Source organism: Motacilla alba, chromosome 4 (genome assembly GCF_015832195.1).
Source record: "Motacilla alba alba isolate MOTALB_02 chromosome 4, Motacilla_alba_V1.0_pri, whole genome shotgun sequence".
Classification (NCBI taxonomy): domain Eukaryota; kingdom Metazoa; phylum Chordata; class Aves; order Passeriformes; family Motacillidae; genus Motacilla; species Motacilla alba.
In genome coordinates this window covers 31,308,610-31,329,069 of record NC_052019.1, presented here as the reverse complement: position 1 = coordinate 31,329,069, position 20,460 = coordinate 31,308,610, and the positions used below count along the sequence as shown (strand labels likewise).

At 36.1% G+C, this 20,460-nt stretch overlaps 1 protein-coding gene across 48 annotated transcripts in view; it reads right to left on the bottom strand.

The window, feature by feature from the left end:
• The window catches only part of SORBS2 (sorbin and SH3 domain containing 2), a 194,812-nt gene that overhangs the window by 28,810 nt on the left and 145,542 nt on the right, over window positions 1-20,460 (bottom strand). For 34 of the 48 annotated variants that reach the window (XM_038134776.1, XM_038134779.1, XM_038134774.1 and 31 more), the window contains 8 exons: window positions 19,862-19,928; window positions 19,021-19,065; window positions 17,655-17,838; window positions 14,514-14,628; window positions 7,321-7,404; window positions 5,165-5,221; window positions 1,432-1,484; window positions 609-796 (listed from right to left, as the gene is read on the bottom strand). In XM_038134776.1, the coding sequence (XP_037990704.1) occupies window positions 609-796; window positions 1,432-1,484; window positions 5,165-5,221; window positions 7,321-7,404; window positions 14,514-14,628; window positions 17,655-17,838; window positions 19,021-19,065; window positions 19,862-19,928 (793 nt within the window). The remainder of the gene's footprint in view (window positions 1-608; window positions 797-1,431; window positions 1,485-5,164; window positions 5,222-7,320; window positions 7,405-14,513; window positions 14,629-17,654; window positions 17,839-19,020; window positions 19,066-19,861; window positions 19,929-20,460) is intronic. The other 14 variants (XM_038134784.1, XM_038134798.1, XM_038134810.1 and 11 more) reach the window with 3 other exon arrangements.

The following is a 20,460-nucleotide window of genomic DNA, read 5'->3' as shown; positions in this document are numbered from 1 at the left end:
CAGGATGGTGAGTTACTTGCCAAAAATAAGCTAATTGGGTTGCATCAGCTGTACTAAATACTTTCAAGGATTTAGAAGGTAAAAAATCAGACTATGGATGCTTTCTTGATTAAATTATGCCCTGATAACTACGGGTATTTTCTTGATTACATTAGGTCCTGATAACTGATAGCTTAGACATCAGCTATGGATTTAAAAGGTCTACTATCCTGGACACACATCTTTAATCTTACAGGTTACTTGTCTCAATTTACTTTCTCAATATAATAAAACTAGTTTTAAAATCATAATAATCTAGTAAGAGAGTAGTAGAGTTAATAAAAATATTAGGGTTTATATATTGTGGTAGAATTCATAGTCTTCTTTTAGTCAATTCTCTTTTGTTAGAACAAGCAGTTCAACTGGAAAATCCTAGTTACATATCCAGCTTTCCAGCTAAAATTACACCTGTAAGAGTAAACAGTCAGCCTTTCCGGAAAGGCCCAAAGCTGTTGCTTCACATCACATCCCCTGGGGATATGCATCGAGTGACAGCAGGCAGCTGCTACCAACATATGGCACAACACATCATCAGTAGTTTCCTGCTAACTAATGTGGTCTCCTCTTACCTTTAGCTCGTGATGGAGAAGAAGGAGATGAGCTAGTTAAAGGCTTCCTAAGGGTGGAACATGAGCCCTGTGTGTCTGTACGGCCCAGGTTAGGTCTGTTGGCGTTCTGATCACTGTGTGCCCTCTGGTGACTCACAGCAGGCTCTGACTTCCTTCGCTTTCTGTAGTCACTCGCAGTACTTGCAGAACTACAGAAAAAGCAGTATCAGTAGCAGTCTGACTCTGAGATCAGAATTCAGGAATTTAAGAAGTAAGGCCATAATTATATTATTGGTTTATAGATGAAAAAACACATAAAGGGAAGAAGCATTGGTCTCACAGATCTTACAGCCTATTTCCCAGTGAAAAGATTAATTTGTTCTTAACCCAATTGTTTTAAAGTTGTACACATTACTATGTCATTTTCTTTGAAAAAAATGCATCGAGTTCTTTTAGACTATTTTTGGAGCTAGAGTTTAGGTGCAAAGATATGAAAAAGATAGAGACTGAGAACAGTCAAGACATCATACTCAGGAAAACAGCACTGAATACACTGCAGGCAGTAAGGGTAAAGAATAAATCACTGCTGTAGAGAGAGAAGCTCAGCGATGTTAGTGGAAAGACCCAGAACACAGTGTGGTTAATTTAAAACACCAAGTTCTTGTAAAACTAAAAAAATCTACACATCAGTATCAAAATCAACCCCCCAAGCATCTAATTTGCCAGTAGCTCACAAGGTGAATGTTAAAATCTGACTCTTCACAAAATCTGCTGATTTTAGTCCCAAAAATGACCCTCAGGCTAAATAATCTGTGACTGCTGAAGTGTAGATAGTGCTTCTTACCTGGAGGGCCTGTCCAGGCCTCGGTCTGTTGAATAGTGATGATATAAGGAAGCCTGTGAAAACAAACACATGGATTGTTATGTTTGTATTTAACAAAAAGAGTGACAATTTGTGCTTATCATGTTTGATGACTCCTTGTTACTCTTGCAAATCCTATAACAACAGCCCATGATAATTAACATCCTAAGCACTCCATCACAGACACAGCAACATTTCATAAGAATTATGCAGCTTTTAAAACCATCACTAGATTTCATTGCCTGTTCATTAATTTTTTTCCTTTAAAGCACTGCTAAATAATGATCTCAAATCATGTTTTTCTATATACTTTTCAAAACCAGACACAGAACAGCTGAAACAAATATTTACTATAAAAACAGAAAAATCTGAAAATTATTCCTTTATGTACATGTGAGGTCTGCAAAGCTTCTCTTCATCCCTCAGTTACTCACCAAAATCCTACAGTCGATAATAGCCAGAAACTTTTGTCAATCCCATGATGTTTGTGGTTAGCAACTGGCCTTATATACTTTATAATCCTGGTAAGAACAGTTCTCATCACAGAAAATTAGTCATTGCTTATGGAATTACAGATGTAGCTACTACACGAACACTGGGAGATGGAACTTCCATAATTGTATTATTAATACAAAGTCAACCTCAAATGACTACTTATTTTAAATCAACCATTTCAAGCCTTCAGTCAGAATTAAGTAATATTACAATTCTGGTATCCAGGTATGAATCTAGAATGAACTGCATGGTTCCTGGGGTATTTCTTCATGGGTACAAAGCAGTCAGGTTCAAGAACTGAACTTCTTTCAAGTTCCTGCCATGTCATTTCAGCTTTCCATAACCCACTGGGCTAGAAATAGAACTATCATACAGGTTTCTAAGGTGCAGGAAATAGTTTTTCCCTTTATAGAGAGCCTTCTTGGCTTTTACCCTGCATGGAAAAATCTTTGTCCTGAAGGACTGCTGAAGTAATGGCACTCATGGGCACTCATACAAGTCCTTTCTTTTGCTGGATTTTTTTCCCCCCAGTGATTTGATTTGCAAGTTCATGAACAGAACTTCACCCAGATCTGTTAACTGACACCTAGGTACATCTCCAGAAGTCACCAGTAGTCTTAGAATATTTGGGAACAGATTTTTTAGGACTGTGGGGCCAGGAGAGCCACACAAACATGCCACAATATGAAACAAATGTTATCTAAAACTTGAGCTAAGATAATTCCAAATGTTCACACAGTTCATATTTTTGAGTTTTTCTTTACACACTCTGAAGGCTTAGAAGTACTTGGTGACGATTCTCCCATCACTCTCTAAATTCCATGATTTTAAGATATATATCCAACACTATGAGGTCTGCCTGCAATAAAACCATAGAAGCCAGACACAATGTTGCTCACACCAACAGCAAGTATAACCATAGTAAGCAAAGGCCTCAGGTCTGTGTGCTTCCCTTCTCTACCCATAAAACACACATTCAGCCTGTCCTGGAAAACACCCGAGGCTCATTTCAAAACTGTCCACAACCATCTTCCTCCTCTCGACCAGTCACTGCCACGGTCTGGAACCAGCCAGGAAGGAAACTCGGGACCACAGGTCATCTCTCAGAACTGTTGCAGAGGTGGTGCAAACACTGCAGATAGATTGTCATTGTGGATTCTTTTGTGCAGATGCCAACCACTTCCACTAGCGACCACTGACCACCTGGGAGGTGACAGTGGCCAAATGGCCCTGAGGCAGGGATTGCTGTAGTAGCTTCATGCCTGTACAGACCATGATGTCACTCCCAAGGGTGGAGCAGGTCCTCACTGTCTCGTATGGAAGGCTATGTGATCACACAATGGAAATCACACCAGAGGGAACTTCCTTATCCACAGTGTTCCCCAGGCTATACGCAGATGGCTAGAAGTGCATATCACACTAAAATTGACTGCTGGGTTATTGGCTTTCACTTTTCATCCCTTAAGATTCTTTTATCACCTTGAATGCTACTTGCCCTTTTATCCTTTACTTGATGCTGGCTTTGAAGTTTTTTCTATATGACAGATCCTGTATGTTGCCCATTCTACAACACTAATTTTTACTACAGGCATATATTATTTTATAGATTATGTGGAGTTTATACCTTCTCTCCACAGGAAGAGCTCCACTGATGTGATATATAGAGTATAGGTGAAAGTAAACACTGTGTGGTTGTTTTTTACTGCTTGTTTTACTGTTTGAGCTGTCCTATCAGCTCTTGGGCGTTTATTGACCTACTTTTAGATGGCCCAACTGAACACATCTCTCCCATCTCCAAAACTAATTAGGCATGTTCCACAATATTCAATACTGCTCTATATGAATAAAGGCAACTTGAAAAAAAATTTAAATATCGGAGATGACAACTCCAAACTACCAAATAAAATATTTTTTAAATACTTTGATTTCTTTTTACTAAAAAAAGATACGTATATATAGAATTAAGCCAGTATTTTAGCTCTTTTCATGCATCAAGGCTTTAATGCTGACTAAAAATGGAGCTAGGGAAAGTAGGCAAAAGTAAAAGGAAAATAACAAATAGGCTTGTTTGCATGATGGTTATAATACTTTATCAAGTTATTTTGAATAGTCTCCTCCTCTACAGAAGTATTAAGTTGCTGTAATTTTTAAACGTGATTTCTCATATATAAGATTATTAAAATTTCAAAATTAAAGAGAAGACTTCTTTGTAAATTAATCAAAGAGAAAACCAGTGATACTTAATAGCCATTTTACCCAGACCTACTGAACATGGGAATATTTCAAAGTCATTTTAGGGCTTTTAAATTATCTTCCTTGATACATTGAAAACCTACAGGAATTAGAAAAGGCCTAGAAGCTTTTTCTTTCAGAGAACTGGCCCAAATTTCACAACTATGAGTTTTTTTCAGATATATTGAGAGCTTATTATCAACCCAGAGTAAATTGTAAACAATTAACAATTTAAGATCACAACTTGAGTTTAACTTTTAGAGAAAATACAGAAGATGATAGTGAATCACAAATATGGATGAAGTAAAGCCACCGTATGAAACAAAGCTGGCAGTAGAGGACTCACTGATTTGTGTCCTAACACTGTAAAAATGGGGAGGGAGTGGAGAAGGAATGAAAGCCTGAATCTCTCCCACTCAGAGTAGGGCAATGTCAGCCCACTACCTGATCTTGATTAATTTTATTTGGAGTACTGACAGCAAATGTCAATCCTGAGTTATAAATTACAAAAGTACTATTAGTTGCTGTTTTACCTGATGAGCAACCTTAGTCATAAATACTTAATTGGAGAAATGACAGCTTAGCTACAAAGGCTTGCACTTGACACACAGAATTTGCAGTCAGATATTTTAATAAAAAAATACACTGTGCTGATGGATTAATTGTGCAATGCACTTGCCCAACTCTGAAAAGTGGGAATTTGTCAAAGAGTTAGAGACGTATGTATGGAGTGTTGTGTAATTCTGGGTGTTAATCTCTGAGAAGTTTTGAGTATAAGGACTCACAGTTCCTAGGATAATAAGATCAACATCCAAATGCACTAGTGATCTGGAAAGATATGAAGACAAAGATTCAATGATTGTGAATTAGAATTGTCTCATAGCTATCAGAAGGAAACCAGTAAATTTTAACAAACCTAAGACATAAATGGTGAGCATTCCAACCCTTCTTCCCAAGAGAATCATCTGAAAAAGAACCATTCATTTACCTCATTGGAAACACCAGAAGAATTGTCTTGAACATAGTCCAAAAGCTTTTTAGGTGGCTGCATCATAAAAGCAGAAGTGTAGAGATGAAATGAAGTAGGATCAATGGCAGCAAGGAATGAAACATGTGGAAAAGGTGACACAGTTAGAAAATAAGTGTTGACAGCGTCAGATACAAAGAGTGACACACACAGGTAGAATGGAAGGATAAATGTGTTATTTTTAAAATACCTTAATAAAATGTTAGTAACTTTAGGTGGTAAAATTTACAACTGGAATGGTTGAATAAATACCAGCAGTTTTTAACACTTAAAGAGAAAAGTCTAAAGCGTCACAGTATTGCTCTCTTGGAGGAATTTCAATATATTTTATCTTAAAAGTTATTGTTATCAGTAAATATTGTTGAGATATGGTTACTCAGAAGAATTTATCTGTACTATTTCTGTCCGCCTAGAGGGAGAAATGATAATACCTCTTGAATGGCAGGATAAAGGAGATAAAAAGTAATCCATGACAATGTGATAACATTATAGACCACTGCACAAGAAATTAAACCCAGATATATTTACCTTTTTATTTGAAAAAAATTTCACAGGGTATTCCATGGGTAATTTTTAAAATGCTATGATTAAAATATTAAGGTTTTAAAACAGCGTATATGATTTGCTTTCTCTTCTGCTCTCCCTGAAGTACCAGAGAGTTTTGATTTTGGCTTATGGCTAGCCACAGAAAGGGACTAAGATGCCTGGTTCCAGGATGTCCTCCATGGCCCTGAGTCAAGTGCTCAGGCTCCTCATGTAGCCTGGCATGTCACTAATTCAAATTCTGATAGGCCTCCAGAGAATTGTTGGCTGACAGGGAAAGAAAAGAATTGGGATATTTTAAATCCTGATACTCTCAAGCTCATGTCTGCTTTGGATTTCCTGCCTGTGGCCTGTGGCTTCTGCTTTTTAAACTCAAAAAATCTCAGGGAGGATCTTGGGGAGCTATGAGAATGCTTAAAAAGACTGAGGGAGTACTTAGGTTTACTTCCCTCCTTTTTCTAGGGGGATTATAAATTATTTTAATTTTCTGCTATCTGGACATTCCAACTATCCTCTTAGACACTCTTCTGGGATGAAGACATTTGCTATTCTTTTTTTCTAAAGATGTTAGAGTGTACAGGAAAGAATTTGAGCTCTGTGGAGCCAGAGAGGGAGTGTGCAAAAGCAAGAGCAGGTGCATCTCCAACCTAGTTGTTAAGGCGTTGTGCAGGGAGGAAGTGAAACCTAGTTCTCAGTCTTGCCTCAAAGGCAGTGTTACTTTTTTACCATTGTAAAAATATACATACAGCCTTAGATGCTTCTATACAATTAAACCTATGGTATTTGCAAAAGAATGCAAATTCTTAGGAAATCAAAGGTGAAAATTTGAGATATTTCTGATTTTTAGGTGTTTTGGCCTAAACAGATGGAACTCTTCAGGTTTATAATTTTAGATGTAAGTGCTGGAAGCAGGTCTAAACCAGCAGCTGTTTGCCAGAGCCCTTGTTTTGGGTATGGCTGTTTGTGAAAATTGGAGCAGAACTGAAGTCTGTCCATTCAAACAGGTGTCCAGCTTGAAAACAAAGCAAACCCATATCTCTGTGTTCAGGTAAAAAATACATATTCTGCATGTATGCATAGAAGAGATGAAGAAAAGGGAAAAAATTCTCAGTAGTTCCTGCTGTAAGAAATTTGTTTCTGGCTTCATACATTTAAATTTAGATCTGGTCCTTTAAGTAAAAGGTATGATCTGTAACTTAGCTTCCCTAACGTAAACTGTCATATTTTTCTGTCCTATAAGATTGTTCAAAAATAATCCAGCCAAATGCAAAAAGTTGAGGGAAACCAGCAAACATCCCTGTTTATAATGGAATTTGTCTTGTTATTAAATACTTACACACTACTATTTATCTAATACATATTCCTTATTAAAGCTATTACTATAACTACTCTAGCAAGTTAAGAGTCTATTTGAAAAAAATTACTTATATTCATGGGACTTTACTGCCCTTCCTCAAAAAAAACCCTTATATTAATTTTACTGGCTTATACTTGCTGAATTTGGTAATTTAAATTCCTCATTCTAAAAATATTTTTTCCTAAAGTGGAAATATCAATATTCTGTCCTCACTTACCGGACGTCCAAACTCCAGCTCTGAAAAGAATTTATACCAGGGTTCGTTTTCTAAATCTATGTCATCTGGGTTTATGCGATCAGTCTGGAGCAGTTGTGAAGGAAAAGGGAAGGAAAAGGCACACACTGAGCAAAGTGAAATGCTATGTCACTTTAACAACAAACACACAGACATAGAACAAATATGGGGAAAGAAATGGAATAAAATCAAAGAATGAAGATGGCATTTAAGATAGAGAATATTGGTGTTCAAGAGCTTTCATTCACTGGTAGCTTTAACACTTTTCTTTTTGTTGATGTTCTTCCAAGGACTGGAAGATGTTAAACATTTTATAATTACACTCTTAAAGCTAAGAGGGCTCTTTGACCTTTTCTTTAACATCACTGCATTAGTTAATTACATTTAATGCTGCTAAAGATTCCTTGTTAGGAAGATGGTTTAAATTACTGTCTTCTCCAGCATAGGCAAGAAATTGCCCATTAGATCAGCAATAAAGACACAACTTTATCTGTATTGCTTTTGGTCATTCTTTCTCTTCTCACAAAGCATGTTAATTCTGAATCTTGATGTCTTGAAGCAAGCACTGAGCAGAGATAAGGAATATGCATCATGCAAACATCACTATGTTAAAAAGCCACTTCAGCGTATGAAAATTAAAAGGAATTTTAAATCCTATGGTCAAAAGATAGGGAACAAAAACCTATGCATTCCATATTTGCTTCAGCAGTGCTGTGAAATGCTTTATCTTGCATAGCCTTGTTGACATAATGAAGCATTTTTTTCGACAGTGGAATACATTGTTTTCATCTGAAAATTCTCACAACCAAGGGATAAAGCAACTGAAGACAGTATTAAGGAAATTCTTCAGTGAACAGAAGAATAATTGACAGATTTATTCAAGCGGCATGAAAACATGACGGTGCAAAACAGTACAGCTCTCAATGGGATATCTAATCAACTGTAAACTTGGCTGCATTAATTACTTTCTAAATAGCTTCAGTTTCTTTGTAGCATCTGATGTACGCTTCCATGCCGCACAGAATTACAGTGAACTGTTGGCTCAAAGATCTCTGAAACAGAGAAATCCTCTTGTGAAAGACATTTCTGAATTTAAAATTTGCTTCTCCATAACTGTAATTATCAGAACCTAGACACTAATTATGGTGTGCCCTAGAAAGCAATCATCAAAGAAGACAGGGTCATGCATAAAGAATGACACTGGTGATCAAGTATGTGACACTTTTTCCTCCAGCCGAACTGCCACCAGTAGACCGGAGCAATCACACACAGCTATTTCTGTTTTCTGCAAGAGGTAACACTGTGCTCTTGACCACTTCAGGTAATTAAACACCTTACAGCACTTTTCTTGCTGCTTTTGGTGTTACGGGGACAGCCTTCCAACTCTGCTCTATTGAAAGATCAACAATCCTTCAGAACTACCTTGGTGCTCACATATCCATGAGCTGTTCATGAAATATCTGTACCCCAGCTGTTTTATACACTTATCTTCCCAATGCCCTTTCAAGTAAGGGAAGTAGTATTCCTGTGAATGCAGAGGGAAGTAAATGTCACTGATGAAAAACTTGCTGTGCTCCACAGAAGGGCTAGGAAATGAAGCTCCTCCGGAGTTTTGCCCTTATATTTCCACCATCCACAGTTGTACCTCAGCAGTGCTGATGACAACTGCTTGAACTCAACTATAGACACCCAAGTCTTTCATAGAGAAACGCTATTGAAATTAGTTTCATGAACTGACTACTAAAATGTGTGAATTTAATAGAGACTAGGACTAATTTAAGAAAAAAACCACAGGATTCTCTTCTACGGAGATAAGAAGGCATGACGGCAAAAAATGACAAGATGCAAAATGCAGAAGATAACTTTGCTGTATATCAATTTGATATGCAGGAATTACAGGAAATGCTTGCCATATTTAGAGGTTTTTTTGCTTATCTTAAAAAAAATCCACAATTTGCATCTGAATAATCTGAGAAGACATTACTAAACAATTATTTTCCATCCTTTCTCCAAACTGAGTTACTGTATGTTGAAATATTGCATGTTTGTACCTTTATATTCTATCAAAAATTAATTTTCACAGAAATTTTGATATCAACAAATGGGTGTATTTACACAAAACAAACAAACAAACAAACAATTTTAAATGTATATAGGGTTGGAATTGTGGAACTTTTGGCCCTAAAAGTCCTGGCCTACTGACATTACTTGGTGACCCTCAAGGTGCCCTGAAGAGCAGAAGCCCCACACCTACACAGTGATGGAACCATGACCCTCCTTGCAGGGAGGCAGAACACACTGACAGATCAACTGGGCTCCCCTAAACCAGCCAAGAAGATAAAAATGAGAATGGGAGTCGCCTCCCTTTTCAATTCAAATACTCTTGCAATTAGCTGCAATCTTAAAAACTCTTGTGTTTGTGCTGGTAAAGAAAAAGCTACAAATAATGTATTTTATCAAGCTTCTAAGTTTTAATTTCTTCTTAGGTAGCAAATAAAATGAGGCTGTTAAAAAGTATGTAAAGCTAACTCCATTCAGCCAAGTCCACTTTAATTTACAGCTTCAACCGCAGAGGGCAGCAAACAAAAAGAAACTGAGCACTAAAGTCTGCAAATTCATTGCTGCTGGCAATTCTGGAGACGACTGCATGCCCTGTTCTACCAAGATCAATACCCAGGCAATTGATTTTCTTGGGCTTTTGGATTAAGTTTTGCTGACAGAGCTTTTTCTATTATCTCCCCTTCTAAGAGACTTAAAATGAATGAATCATTTTGACTTAGAAACTGCACTTGGCTTAGCCTTACAAAGTATCTCCCAAACTACTGGAATAGAAAGTAAAAGCAATAAAGGAAAATCCCTTTTTATGACTTGCTAGTCAAATAATGTTCTTACAATCTATCCTTCCTCTAGCAATTTAGTAATATTTTGATTATTCATTGAAAATATACTACTGAAGACCACTAAGTAACTTCACTCCTTTTGCCTTTTGCACCGCATGGTCAACACAACACTGCATCAGCACACTCAAGTATAGAACATGGACCATGAACAAAATTACATCTGTAGTATTACAAGAAGCTTTGCCTGTTTTTGACTTGATACACAAATAGACACCCACATGTAATAATCAAAGCTGTGCATTTAAACTCATGAGTTAAATGGCTCTTGTATGTAGATCAGTATTTTGCAAGCTCAGACACCAAACTGAAGCCTGTCTGGAATAGTGGGCTGAGATGCCTGTTGTAAATTTGGCTTTGGCATTTTATTATCACAAAAGAATTTTCTTTCGCTTTTTTTTTTTTCTTTTTTTTTTTCTTTTGGACTACTTTTAAATAGCTGTGGTAACTCCAAGTCTACTACCAGATGGACTTAGACTATTTCTTTATGAGAAGATATACTTTATAATGCCATATTAAGTGTACCAAGTGGAATATTCAGATAACCAGACTGAGATATCAAAAACAACCAAATGTGCATGCTCTAAAGAAAATTTCCACTTTTTCACTACACTAAAAACCAAACCAAACAAAAAACAACAGATGTACATCATGGAACAAGCACTGTCTATTTCTGGTATTTGACAAAACAGTAATTTAGAAAAATTGATTCTAATAATGAATTCCTCTTGCATATAGACTCAGTAGAAAAACTGTATGTTGAACAGAGATTAAAAAATCTAGAAGTAAAATTTAACCCCACAGTTTTATTTGGCTAGCACATGTATACTTTTATGTTCAGAGTAAAATAATTAATGAAAATAGAGGCATTGTGTGTACCAATTTTATGAGGTCTTTTTTTACAATAACACTGAGATTCTTCCTTACATACGCTAATCCAGAAATGGATATATGTACATGTATGGAGGAATTGCTTCTCATATATACAAGGTAGAAGCTAGTAAAAAAAAATTAATTTCATTTACACATGAGTAAGATTAAGTTGTTACATTGCCATTTACTTATTAATATAAAGTAAACATTCATTTTAGGAAACATGTCCATTGTTTGGATGATATTGGAGAAAAAGAGGAATATTTAGCTGAATTGCAGACACTGGAGATAGAAACATACATCAAAACAACTTTTGTACCACCCTATCAGTGGCTTCTTGAAAAAGGAAAAAAAAGGAGCTGTATCACCATGTCTGGTAAGACTACTTAATGCCTTAATATCACAAATATTTACTGCAATCTAAAAGTACTAATCCCAAACCTCTCCTTTATGCTAATGTTCTATACTCTTACAAATTCAAAATATGGAAGAAACCACACTAATTTCCTCTTTCATGGAAGAGGCCACTACACAGTACAGCAGTTTGAAACTACACTGATCCTTCTGCATCTATAACAATTAGTGATCCCTAACCAAACTATCCATTTCATGTTTCTCACCAGCTCAATGTTTTAGTTTATTATTTCTCACATTGTTTTGATTAATGCAGATTTTCTTTTCATCAGTGAGGATCTGCAGCACAGCATTTCCCACTAAATGTTAGCTTCACACTGAATCTCAATTTCTTTTATTCTTGCCGTGTTCTCATCTCCCCATTAATCAGAACTGATTCCAATCTGCTACCTACACCAATAAAGGGAATGTTAATGTGTCAAGTCTGACTTGTCAGACTTGACAGATTATGATACAAGGTATCTGTAAATATTTAATATTTTTAACAGATTACTTTGCCATCAAAACTACAATCTTGTAGACATGGAAATGATTTAATTAAAAAACAAGTTGGGGACTTGGAGTGTTAGAAAAACTCCCTTTGATTTCTTTGATTTTGACAAAACTAATAAAGTATGACTGTCTAGTTCAGACACTATAAATGTCTGTCTTTTGCAATATTAATTTACCATATTTATTTTATATTCCTTATTTTTATTACTACTTTCCTTCAGTATACTCAATTTTTAAGACATTGTAAATCAAATCAATTTTTAAGACATTGTAAATCAAATCAATTTTTCAGATATTAGAAATCAAATATTTTCAGATTATGAAGATGGAAGATTTAATTCATGCAGTACTGACACATTTGAGAATTTGGAGTTTTCATCTGAATTTAGAACCAATGCATTATTTTCAGATGTCAGCTTTTCCTACGCACAATGAGAAGAGCTTTTGACTTGCTTTGCTGATTATCCTTTAAGAAGTTAGTTTTACTTTCTATATCCCATTCAGTGACTACAAGGAAAACAAATACTTCACTGTTAGTAACATGGTCCAAAGGAAGTATCTTAATTATATAAAGCTAAATAGCATCTTCACCAACAGCAGGCATTCCAGATTGATGAAACTGTGATAGCTCCCTATTTTTTTCAACTATGTTACACTAGTGTCAGCAAAACTTTCATCTTATAATAATTTCCAATTTTTTACAGCTCTGAATCATACATAAACAAAAAAATCTCTCAATTCTGTACATGAAAGTACTTTCCTGAGCTTTAAAAATTTCTTATACAATGAGATGGTTCCTTGTACGTACAGCTAAGCCTAAACTTTTAGTCTAAGCTTCAAGATGGCAAAGTATGACCTTACCCTTGATGGATATTGCTTAGTAAGTAACATGACTAAATCTTTTCTGCATGAAAATATTTTAATGACCAAACAAAGCTCAAAATTACATCTCTTGGTTCAGAATAGCAAAAGTAAAATGCACAACCAAGTGGAAAAAAAGATTCAGGAACAGTCAGCAAACCTCATTTTGTTGTTATTTCATTGGTTTGCTAGAATTGAAAAAATGTAGCTCTGACAATATTCATCAGCACTGCAATGGTTATATGAATTATTTTTGTTCACATTACATTAGCAAAAATGTAATTTTTTAGAAAAGGGAGGCCATTCTTGGAATACACTGAAATCAGTGCAATTTTTTATTTTTAATTTGAATCTGCTATTACACTTTGGCATTGGGAAAACTGGAAAATTACCTCAGTGTTTATAATGCAGCCATGGCACTCAAAAAGTGCTCAGGACAAATGACACTGCCATTTAAATAAAACTGTTTGTTAGGTTCATCTGCACTCAGATCCTAATTATATTTATTCTTTAGCAGTTTCTACAAAAATGCCAATTTCCTCTTTGAAAAACACATCAGTTCTGCAAGAACTCAATTTCACAGAAAAAGAGCTTTGTGTTTTCTAGCTAACAAAAAACAGATCCCTGCAAAGACCACAAAAACAAAGGAAAAGGTGCTTGGTTCAGGTGTTCCACACTGTTGATATACTGCATATTCTGAAATTCAGTAATTTCCTTTATTTGCTTTAAATTGGCAAAATAAATTCTGTGAACAAGCATGTAATACAGAACCAAATAACAATCCAGTACTTATTTCATAAACCTCTTTCTTAAAACTGTACTCCCTCAAACATTTCAACCTCAAAGTAAAAGTCCAAGAAAAAAAATCACTATTGAAACATAACAGCTTTTCTAAACAAGACAGTGTTAAGATAGCACAAAGTTAAATAAGAAGGCTGGGTGAATGTGTCTTTCAGCAAATGAAAACTTCTGTTAATTGTCATTTTGCAAGCATAGCTTTATTCCACAATTGCTATGATTATTCAGAAAGCAGGAATAAAGACTTCTAATTACATGTTAATGTACACTCCTTCATAATGTACAGTCACTCAAATCACAGTGTATTTGAGGCTGGTAGGGCCCCCAGAGGTCATCTAGCCCAACCTCCTGCTAAAGGTAGGTCTAATCATATCAGGTTGCTCAGGGCTGTGTTCAGGCGAGACCTGTCTGGGCAACCTTGGCCAGTATTTGACCAAAATCTCCTCAGATACACAATTCATCACATCCTGAAAATGCAAATATCTTATTTTTATGCATTAATTATTCAGATATCCTATGTGCTGTTAATACTACTGAAAATAAGTGCTGTAGATGCACACCAATTAGAAGAAGCAGTTTCCATCTGTTTTGTCTGTCATCCATGAGGTTCGCACGGTGGCGATTTCTTGGAAACACCGGAAGATGTAATTTAAGCAAATAAGTCAAACCAAATTTTTCAATACAACCATCAGATAAGAGCAAAGACAAATTGCTGCAAAATTGTATTTGAAAAAGGATCTTCAATATTCTTCCAAACAGCAATTATTAATAGTAAATAATAAAAAGATAAGCTCTTACCAAATCTCTTACTGTATCACCCATTTCATTTGTGTGTCTTACCGGTCTTTCGTGTTCAAGGATCGATGACTTTCCCGGCTCATATTCAAAAATACTTCTTGGTTCGGAACGGAACTTGCGAGTATCTACCTTTCTGTCAGGAGGATCCCAGTCATTCCTAAACAACAAACACAGGTAACTGAGCTAATTTACTGTCACCACCTTGTGATTTACAGCTCTGTACAGCAGAAACCTGCAAAGCCAGATGACATTCACAACAGCTAATATTTCCAGATCTCAGCTGCGGAACACCCAGCCTGGCATCCCAGTGTTTTACTTTAACAACCTGTTTACAGCAGGTATGCTCAGTACAGCAGGAAGAATACTAGAGATGTCCAGCCTGTGATCACTCATATTTTTCTTTTAACTAGAAGAGTAGCTTAAAAACTACCCTGGCATACCACGTCAAAAAAACATGCAAACCATTGCAGATAACTACACATGTTTTGTGCACTATACTAATATAGGCAAGTGGTAGATATTTTTGTCATCACATAATATGATAATAAGGCCATATTGAAAAAGTTATATAATTTTCTGAGGCAAAAAAAATGAGGAATTGTTTTAAAAGACTGCGTGATGATCATTATCCTGATGTGTAGTAGAATTGCTTCTGAATATCCTTGTAAGCAGCATATTGTTTCTCTGTCTTGAACAGATAAACAAGAGAAAGAATTTGGCAGTTGAATTTGGAATAGAAATGTAACTATTTTCTCTATAATTACAAATTTGCTTTCAATTTAATAATACTATGCAAAGAATAAAAAGTAACCCATGCCAGCATTTTTTTCAGTCATTTATGTCATATTACTAGGTACATACACATTTTGGGGGAATACTTAGCTAGTTACAGTGAGAGCTACCTTTGCATGGCAGTTCTTGTAGTATTTACCTCCATTGTACTTGGAAAACTGTAGCTCACACATATTTTTATTTAACTCTGTGTAAAATGACCCACTAGTAACTCAAAGGTTGGAGGGAAGGGGAGGGGAAATACTACCAGCTATTGTCCGTATTTGATAAGAAAGAGCACACACTGATTAAACTTTATCAGTTCTATTGGTCTTTCTGGCGTGACTTGGTTTGATGTGACCTGACATAATATTGCACATGTCATGTGCCTTAAAAAGATCTATGAGGTAGCTTTTGTTTATGGTATGCTTGCAAGTGCATTTAAGGGACACAGACATCTCTATTTATAAAATGCCCTACATTTCAAGGAAAGTAGTTCTACATGACTTTATTGTTGATTTTCACTGAGGAAAAAATTATTTTCAGAGCAGAAAAGGTTACATTTTTTGAGAATGAATAGGAAAATGGACATATTCTGATGAATTTGCATTATAATGCAAGCCACTAAAGAAAAAATGATTCTTCTGAAATTCTGATTCACACTCAGTTCAACTAATTTACAGTTTTCAGCCTTTTATCCTGTATGGACTGTATTTTGAGCTCAACTGCTAATGCAAACCGTATCTTGCCTCACAGCTATGAAACATGTGATATATGTGGACCTAAGCCTCTTACATGAGATTTGAAATACTCTGGCTTTACAGGCAATTAAAAAAAGAATCTCCCAATGGCAGGAAAAGATTGATGAGCTATAGCTTTCAGCAGTGGGCAAAGCATAGCTAATGTGTTTGGCATCCCTTAGCCTGGAGAACACAGATTTCCACTGCCTGTCGTATCATGCAGGAGATTAAAAGGGGAGGTTAAATAGCCAAATTCAGTGCTGAGCAGTTGTTTCCAAGCTTGACAAGGTGCACTGCAACAGGCCTCAGTTTCTGTGACTGAGGCATTTGGCCTTGCACAGGATAACAACTCACACAACTTCAGAGATCAAAGCTCAACAGCTCCACGTTTTGATGTCCTGCTAAAAAAATCTGCACTTCTGTACGACCTGCTAACAAAATTCAAGCCTCATGGCCTCTGTGAGGCAGCCCAACTCCAACCTTTAGCATTTCCTCTTGACAACCTGCCCTTGGCAACAGGGAAGCCAAAATCAGTAACCATCATGCAATCTCATCTTCCTCTGCAGTATGTGTATTTACTGATTTACATTTTGGATTGCCACTACCTACACATTTTTCAAAAAGCCATAGCTGTGTCTTAATTTTAAACACTTACTGTGGTCTTTCCTCCTAATATTTTTTTCAAATTGCTAATTACTTGAAACTGTTTAATATAATTACATTTTACATATAAATATGTTTACAATGTCCAAGCTGACAGAAGTGGTCAAATTCTCTTTTGTTGCTTGACTGTAACCAAGAGAGGAGAGCTTGTAGGCACAGATGAAAGGAAAAATATTACCCTTTTAATATATGATATACATAGACACACATATAGATTTATAATAGTATACTATTATATTAACAGGCACTATTAATTAATGTAAACACTAAAGAAGAAGATTTTTTCCTGAGCTAGTACCTAAAAGATATGCTGAAGTCAACAGAATTTGTGTGCGGGTCTCTTGCAAGGTTTTATCAAAAGGATAAGCACTTCTTTCCCGAGTTATTTATTACTAACTTTTTCCAGACTGGACTCTAACCAATGGGACCTGGTTTTGTGCAGAGAATTTGGATAGTGAACTATGAGATATCCAAAATGACTCTTTAATCTGTAAACACTGCCTGGGTCTACCAAAATGGAGATTGAAAAAAATGGGGGTATAAAGCACTTCTAAGCTCTGGGGAAATGTGGGTTGACTTCTACACTCTTGTACAGATTTGCTCTCCCTTGACTTTTGAATTACATCATCTTTTTGAGCCTTTCTCTTTGGTGCTGGATAGAACAAATGGCCTTTCCTATTCAGAGACTAACTATTGAAGACAGCTCCTAGAGCACAGACTGCTCTGAAACACAGCAAGCAGGACAATACCACTAATGAGAATAAAAATCCTTAATGATGCTCATGGTTGCATCATGAATAAGAAAAAACACTTTAGCACACTGAAGAAATGACAGCACCATGCATGATGCCTGGACTCCTGGCAAAGGTCACCCCTCATCACCTGTCTGGCCCTTGAATAAAGCCCTTGAAGTCATATTATTCTCGAGCTGCTATTTTATCCCTTGTTATATTCTGCAATTGGAGTACTGTACTTAGCAAGAACACCTTCTGAAAATGCACTAACTTACTTTTCTGGTGTAGACCGTTGCCTCATACGATGCGGTGGTACTGGTGGTGGCACGTGGGGTGGCAAAGGGGACGAGACCTTAAAGGCATCGGAGCTACTGTCAGAAGCACTTTTGGACAGTGGTCTGTACGTCTGTGTCTTTGCAGCTGGGTGTGCCTGAGCAGAGAAGGATGGACTGTAGCTACCTAATATAAAACAAAACCAGAAATAGTAATAACATGAGAGTAAGTCTTAAAAGAGCACAGCATGGAATGCTACAAGAACCCACAGTAACTCAACAAAACAGCAAGATTACAAAAACGTGTAAATGAGTTTTAAAATACATTGCTGTGTATTATGCAGCTCATTAGAGAACTTCTTATGTATTTTTACACAAAATTACAAACACATAGGTAAAGTGCAGTGCAGTTAAAATAAATTAATTTGATGGAGAAGTTAATGGTTGTACACGTCCATCACATCTGTTAATGACAGCAGCCTGTAATTAATCTCCAGGCTCATCCTGTTGCCCAGTTGTTCCATGTTCAGAAGGTAGAGGCAGGAAACACAACTTTTCTGATTGTTTTAATAACTATTTGGTTTGTAATGATGAGGCAATAGCATATCTTGAAGAGGATCACCAGAGTACAAAAAGGTGTCAAACCACTGACCCACAACAAGTCATCTGAAGAGCACAGAAAAAGGCACTATTGAGAGCATGTTTAATGCAGCAAAAACTGAAATGAAAAATTTTTGAATGGCTGTTTTTCAGAAGGCACTAGAGCCTTTTTGCACACAGTCTCTTCATGCTTTCATTTTTGCTTTTTTTGGAAATAGTTTTACCATATGGGTATAATCTTCTTAAGACACAATGATTATATATCTTAGATGAATATGTCTTTTCTTGTGGCTAAATAACATCGACATGAATGCCTACAACAAAAACGGAGAAGTATGTAAAAAAATCAGTTTTATTAGGCACTCTTGCTACATGTTTTTAAAGTGTATTCAGTACATAATTTTTGTCTTTCTATGTCAGTAATTAGTATTTTCATTTTCACACAGTAGTTCCCTTTCTATTTCTATAAAGAAAAGGCTGCGTTACTAACAATCACTAGTGGAAATAACTGCAATGTAATCAAGAAACCGCAGTGTTAAGTGTATCCCTCTACACTAAGAGGTCCACAGCTGCAATTAATTTCTGTAGTAAGAATGAAGCTAAAATTAAACTTGTTTCATTTGGGGGAAAAAGGCATGAACAACTGAGACCAAACGAGACACTAGAAAGTGTGTCTACAAGCATTACAAAAGCGAGCGTGAAGGGTTAACTACACCATCACTTGCTGACATTAACAAAAGCGTCGTTTTGAACACGGAGTAATTCCTACCAGTACTGTATGCATATGCAGTATTATACAAGTCTGTGTCGTCATCTACAAAAAGAAATACATGTGTTACAGTAGTGCCATACATGCCTGTTCATCACAGAAACTGAGCTTTGTTTTTGCAAATACAAATAGAAGATTGGTAAGCAATCAAGCACTGTATTTCTTTTCCTCATCTCGTAGGTGCATTTGGAAGACTGTCTTCCCATTATACTTAACTTAGGCTGTTTTTGTATCTTATTGTATTATATCTTCTGGTCATGTCACTCATACTGCATACTTACTAAGTTCGCAACAAACTGCAAATTACTTTTTGTCTGTTCTTTTCCCCTTCCCAGGCTTGATTCCTTTCTTTTGTCAGCTTTCCTCTGCTACAGACTCTTGTTTTTCCTATCATAAAAGGCAATCCTAAATATCAACTATGTGACTAGTGTTCAAGTTAGAGCCTGTAAAGCCAACATTCTCCTGCCTACATTTCTTATTCCCCCACTAACATTCTGTGTGACCATACTGAATGTTAGCTCTACCTCAGATGAATAAAGTCTCCTTCCTTCTGGAGGTATAATTGCCATTTATACAGTTTCCTGACATCCTTGGGGCAAATCACAATGGACATTAAAGCTAGCAATGTCACCAAAGCACAGTTTCAGCAAAACCAAGTAAGATATTCTATAACACAATTAAATTCAGGCACAAAATTTTTCCTTAAACCAGCCTGTTTACTAGCCCACACTGTTCTAACACTGGAGTTCTCCAAAAGAAAGGCAGATGTAGGAGATTTACAGTAGAAAATTTCTCATCCCTCAAACTGGACATGAGGAGACAAAGACAAGAACATACTCACCAGGCTTATGAACCATATGGATTTGCTTGAACATAGTCTTGTACCAATCCTTTGGCCTGTCAACTGTCTGAAAAAATACAGTTTTAACAATTAATGACAAAATAAAAATACCCATGTGTACAGATCAGATCAGACATCTAATATTATTCTGGAAAGAAATATTATATGTTATTCCCTATTTAATATAATAGTTTTCATGTATTTTGAATGTATTTATGCATTTGATTGTGGAATTCCTGTAACAAATTCTGGAAGACACTGAAGATTGAGTCAGTCTTGGACTCTGATCTGGGGATGGTATAATGGTTCAGAACATTGGAATTATTGTGAGATCAGCAGTTCATCACCTTAGTGCCCTGTATCTGACAATGATGAATGCTAGATGCTATGCAGGAAAATAGAAACACCTCAGCAGTTATGATTACAAGCATGTAAGAAGTGCTTCTTTTGACCTCCTGGCAACTTCTGGCTTAAATTAGTTTCAAAATGTAATTGTTAAATAATAGAGAAAAACTTTGTAATGCTACTGAGAAAAAAACTAAGACCCCACTATATTTCAGAGTTAATAATTGGATTGTAAACAAAGGGTATTTTCTTTA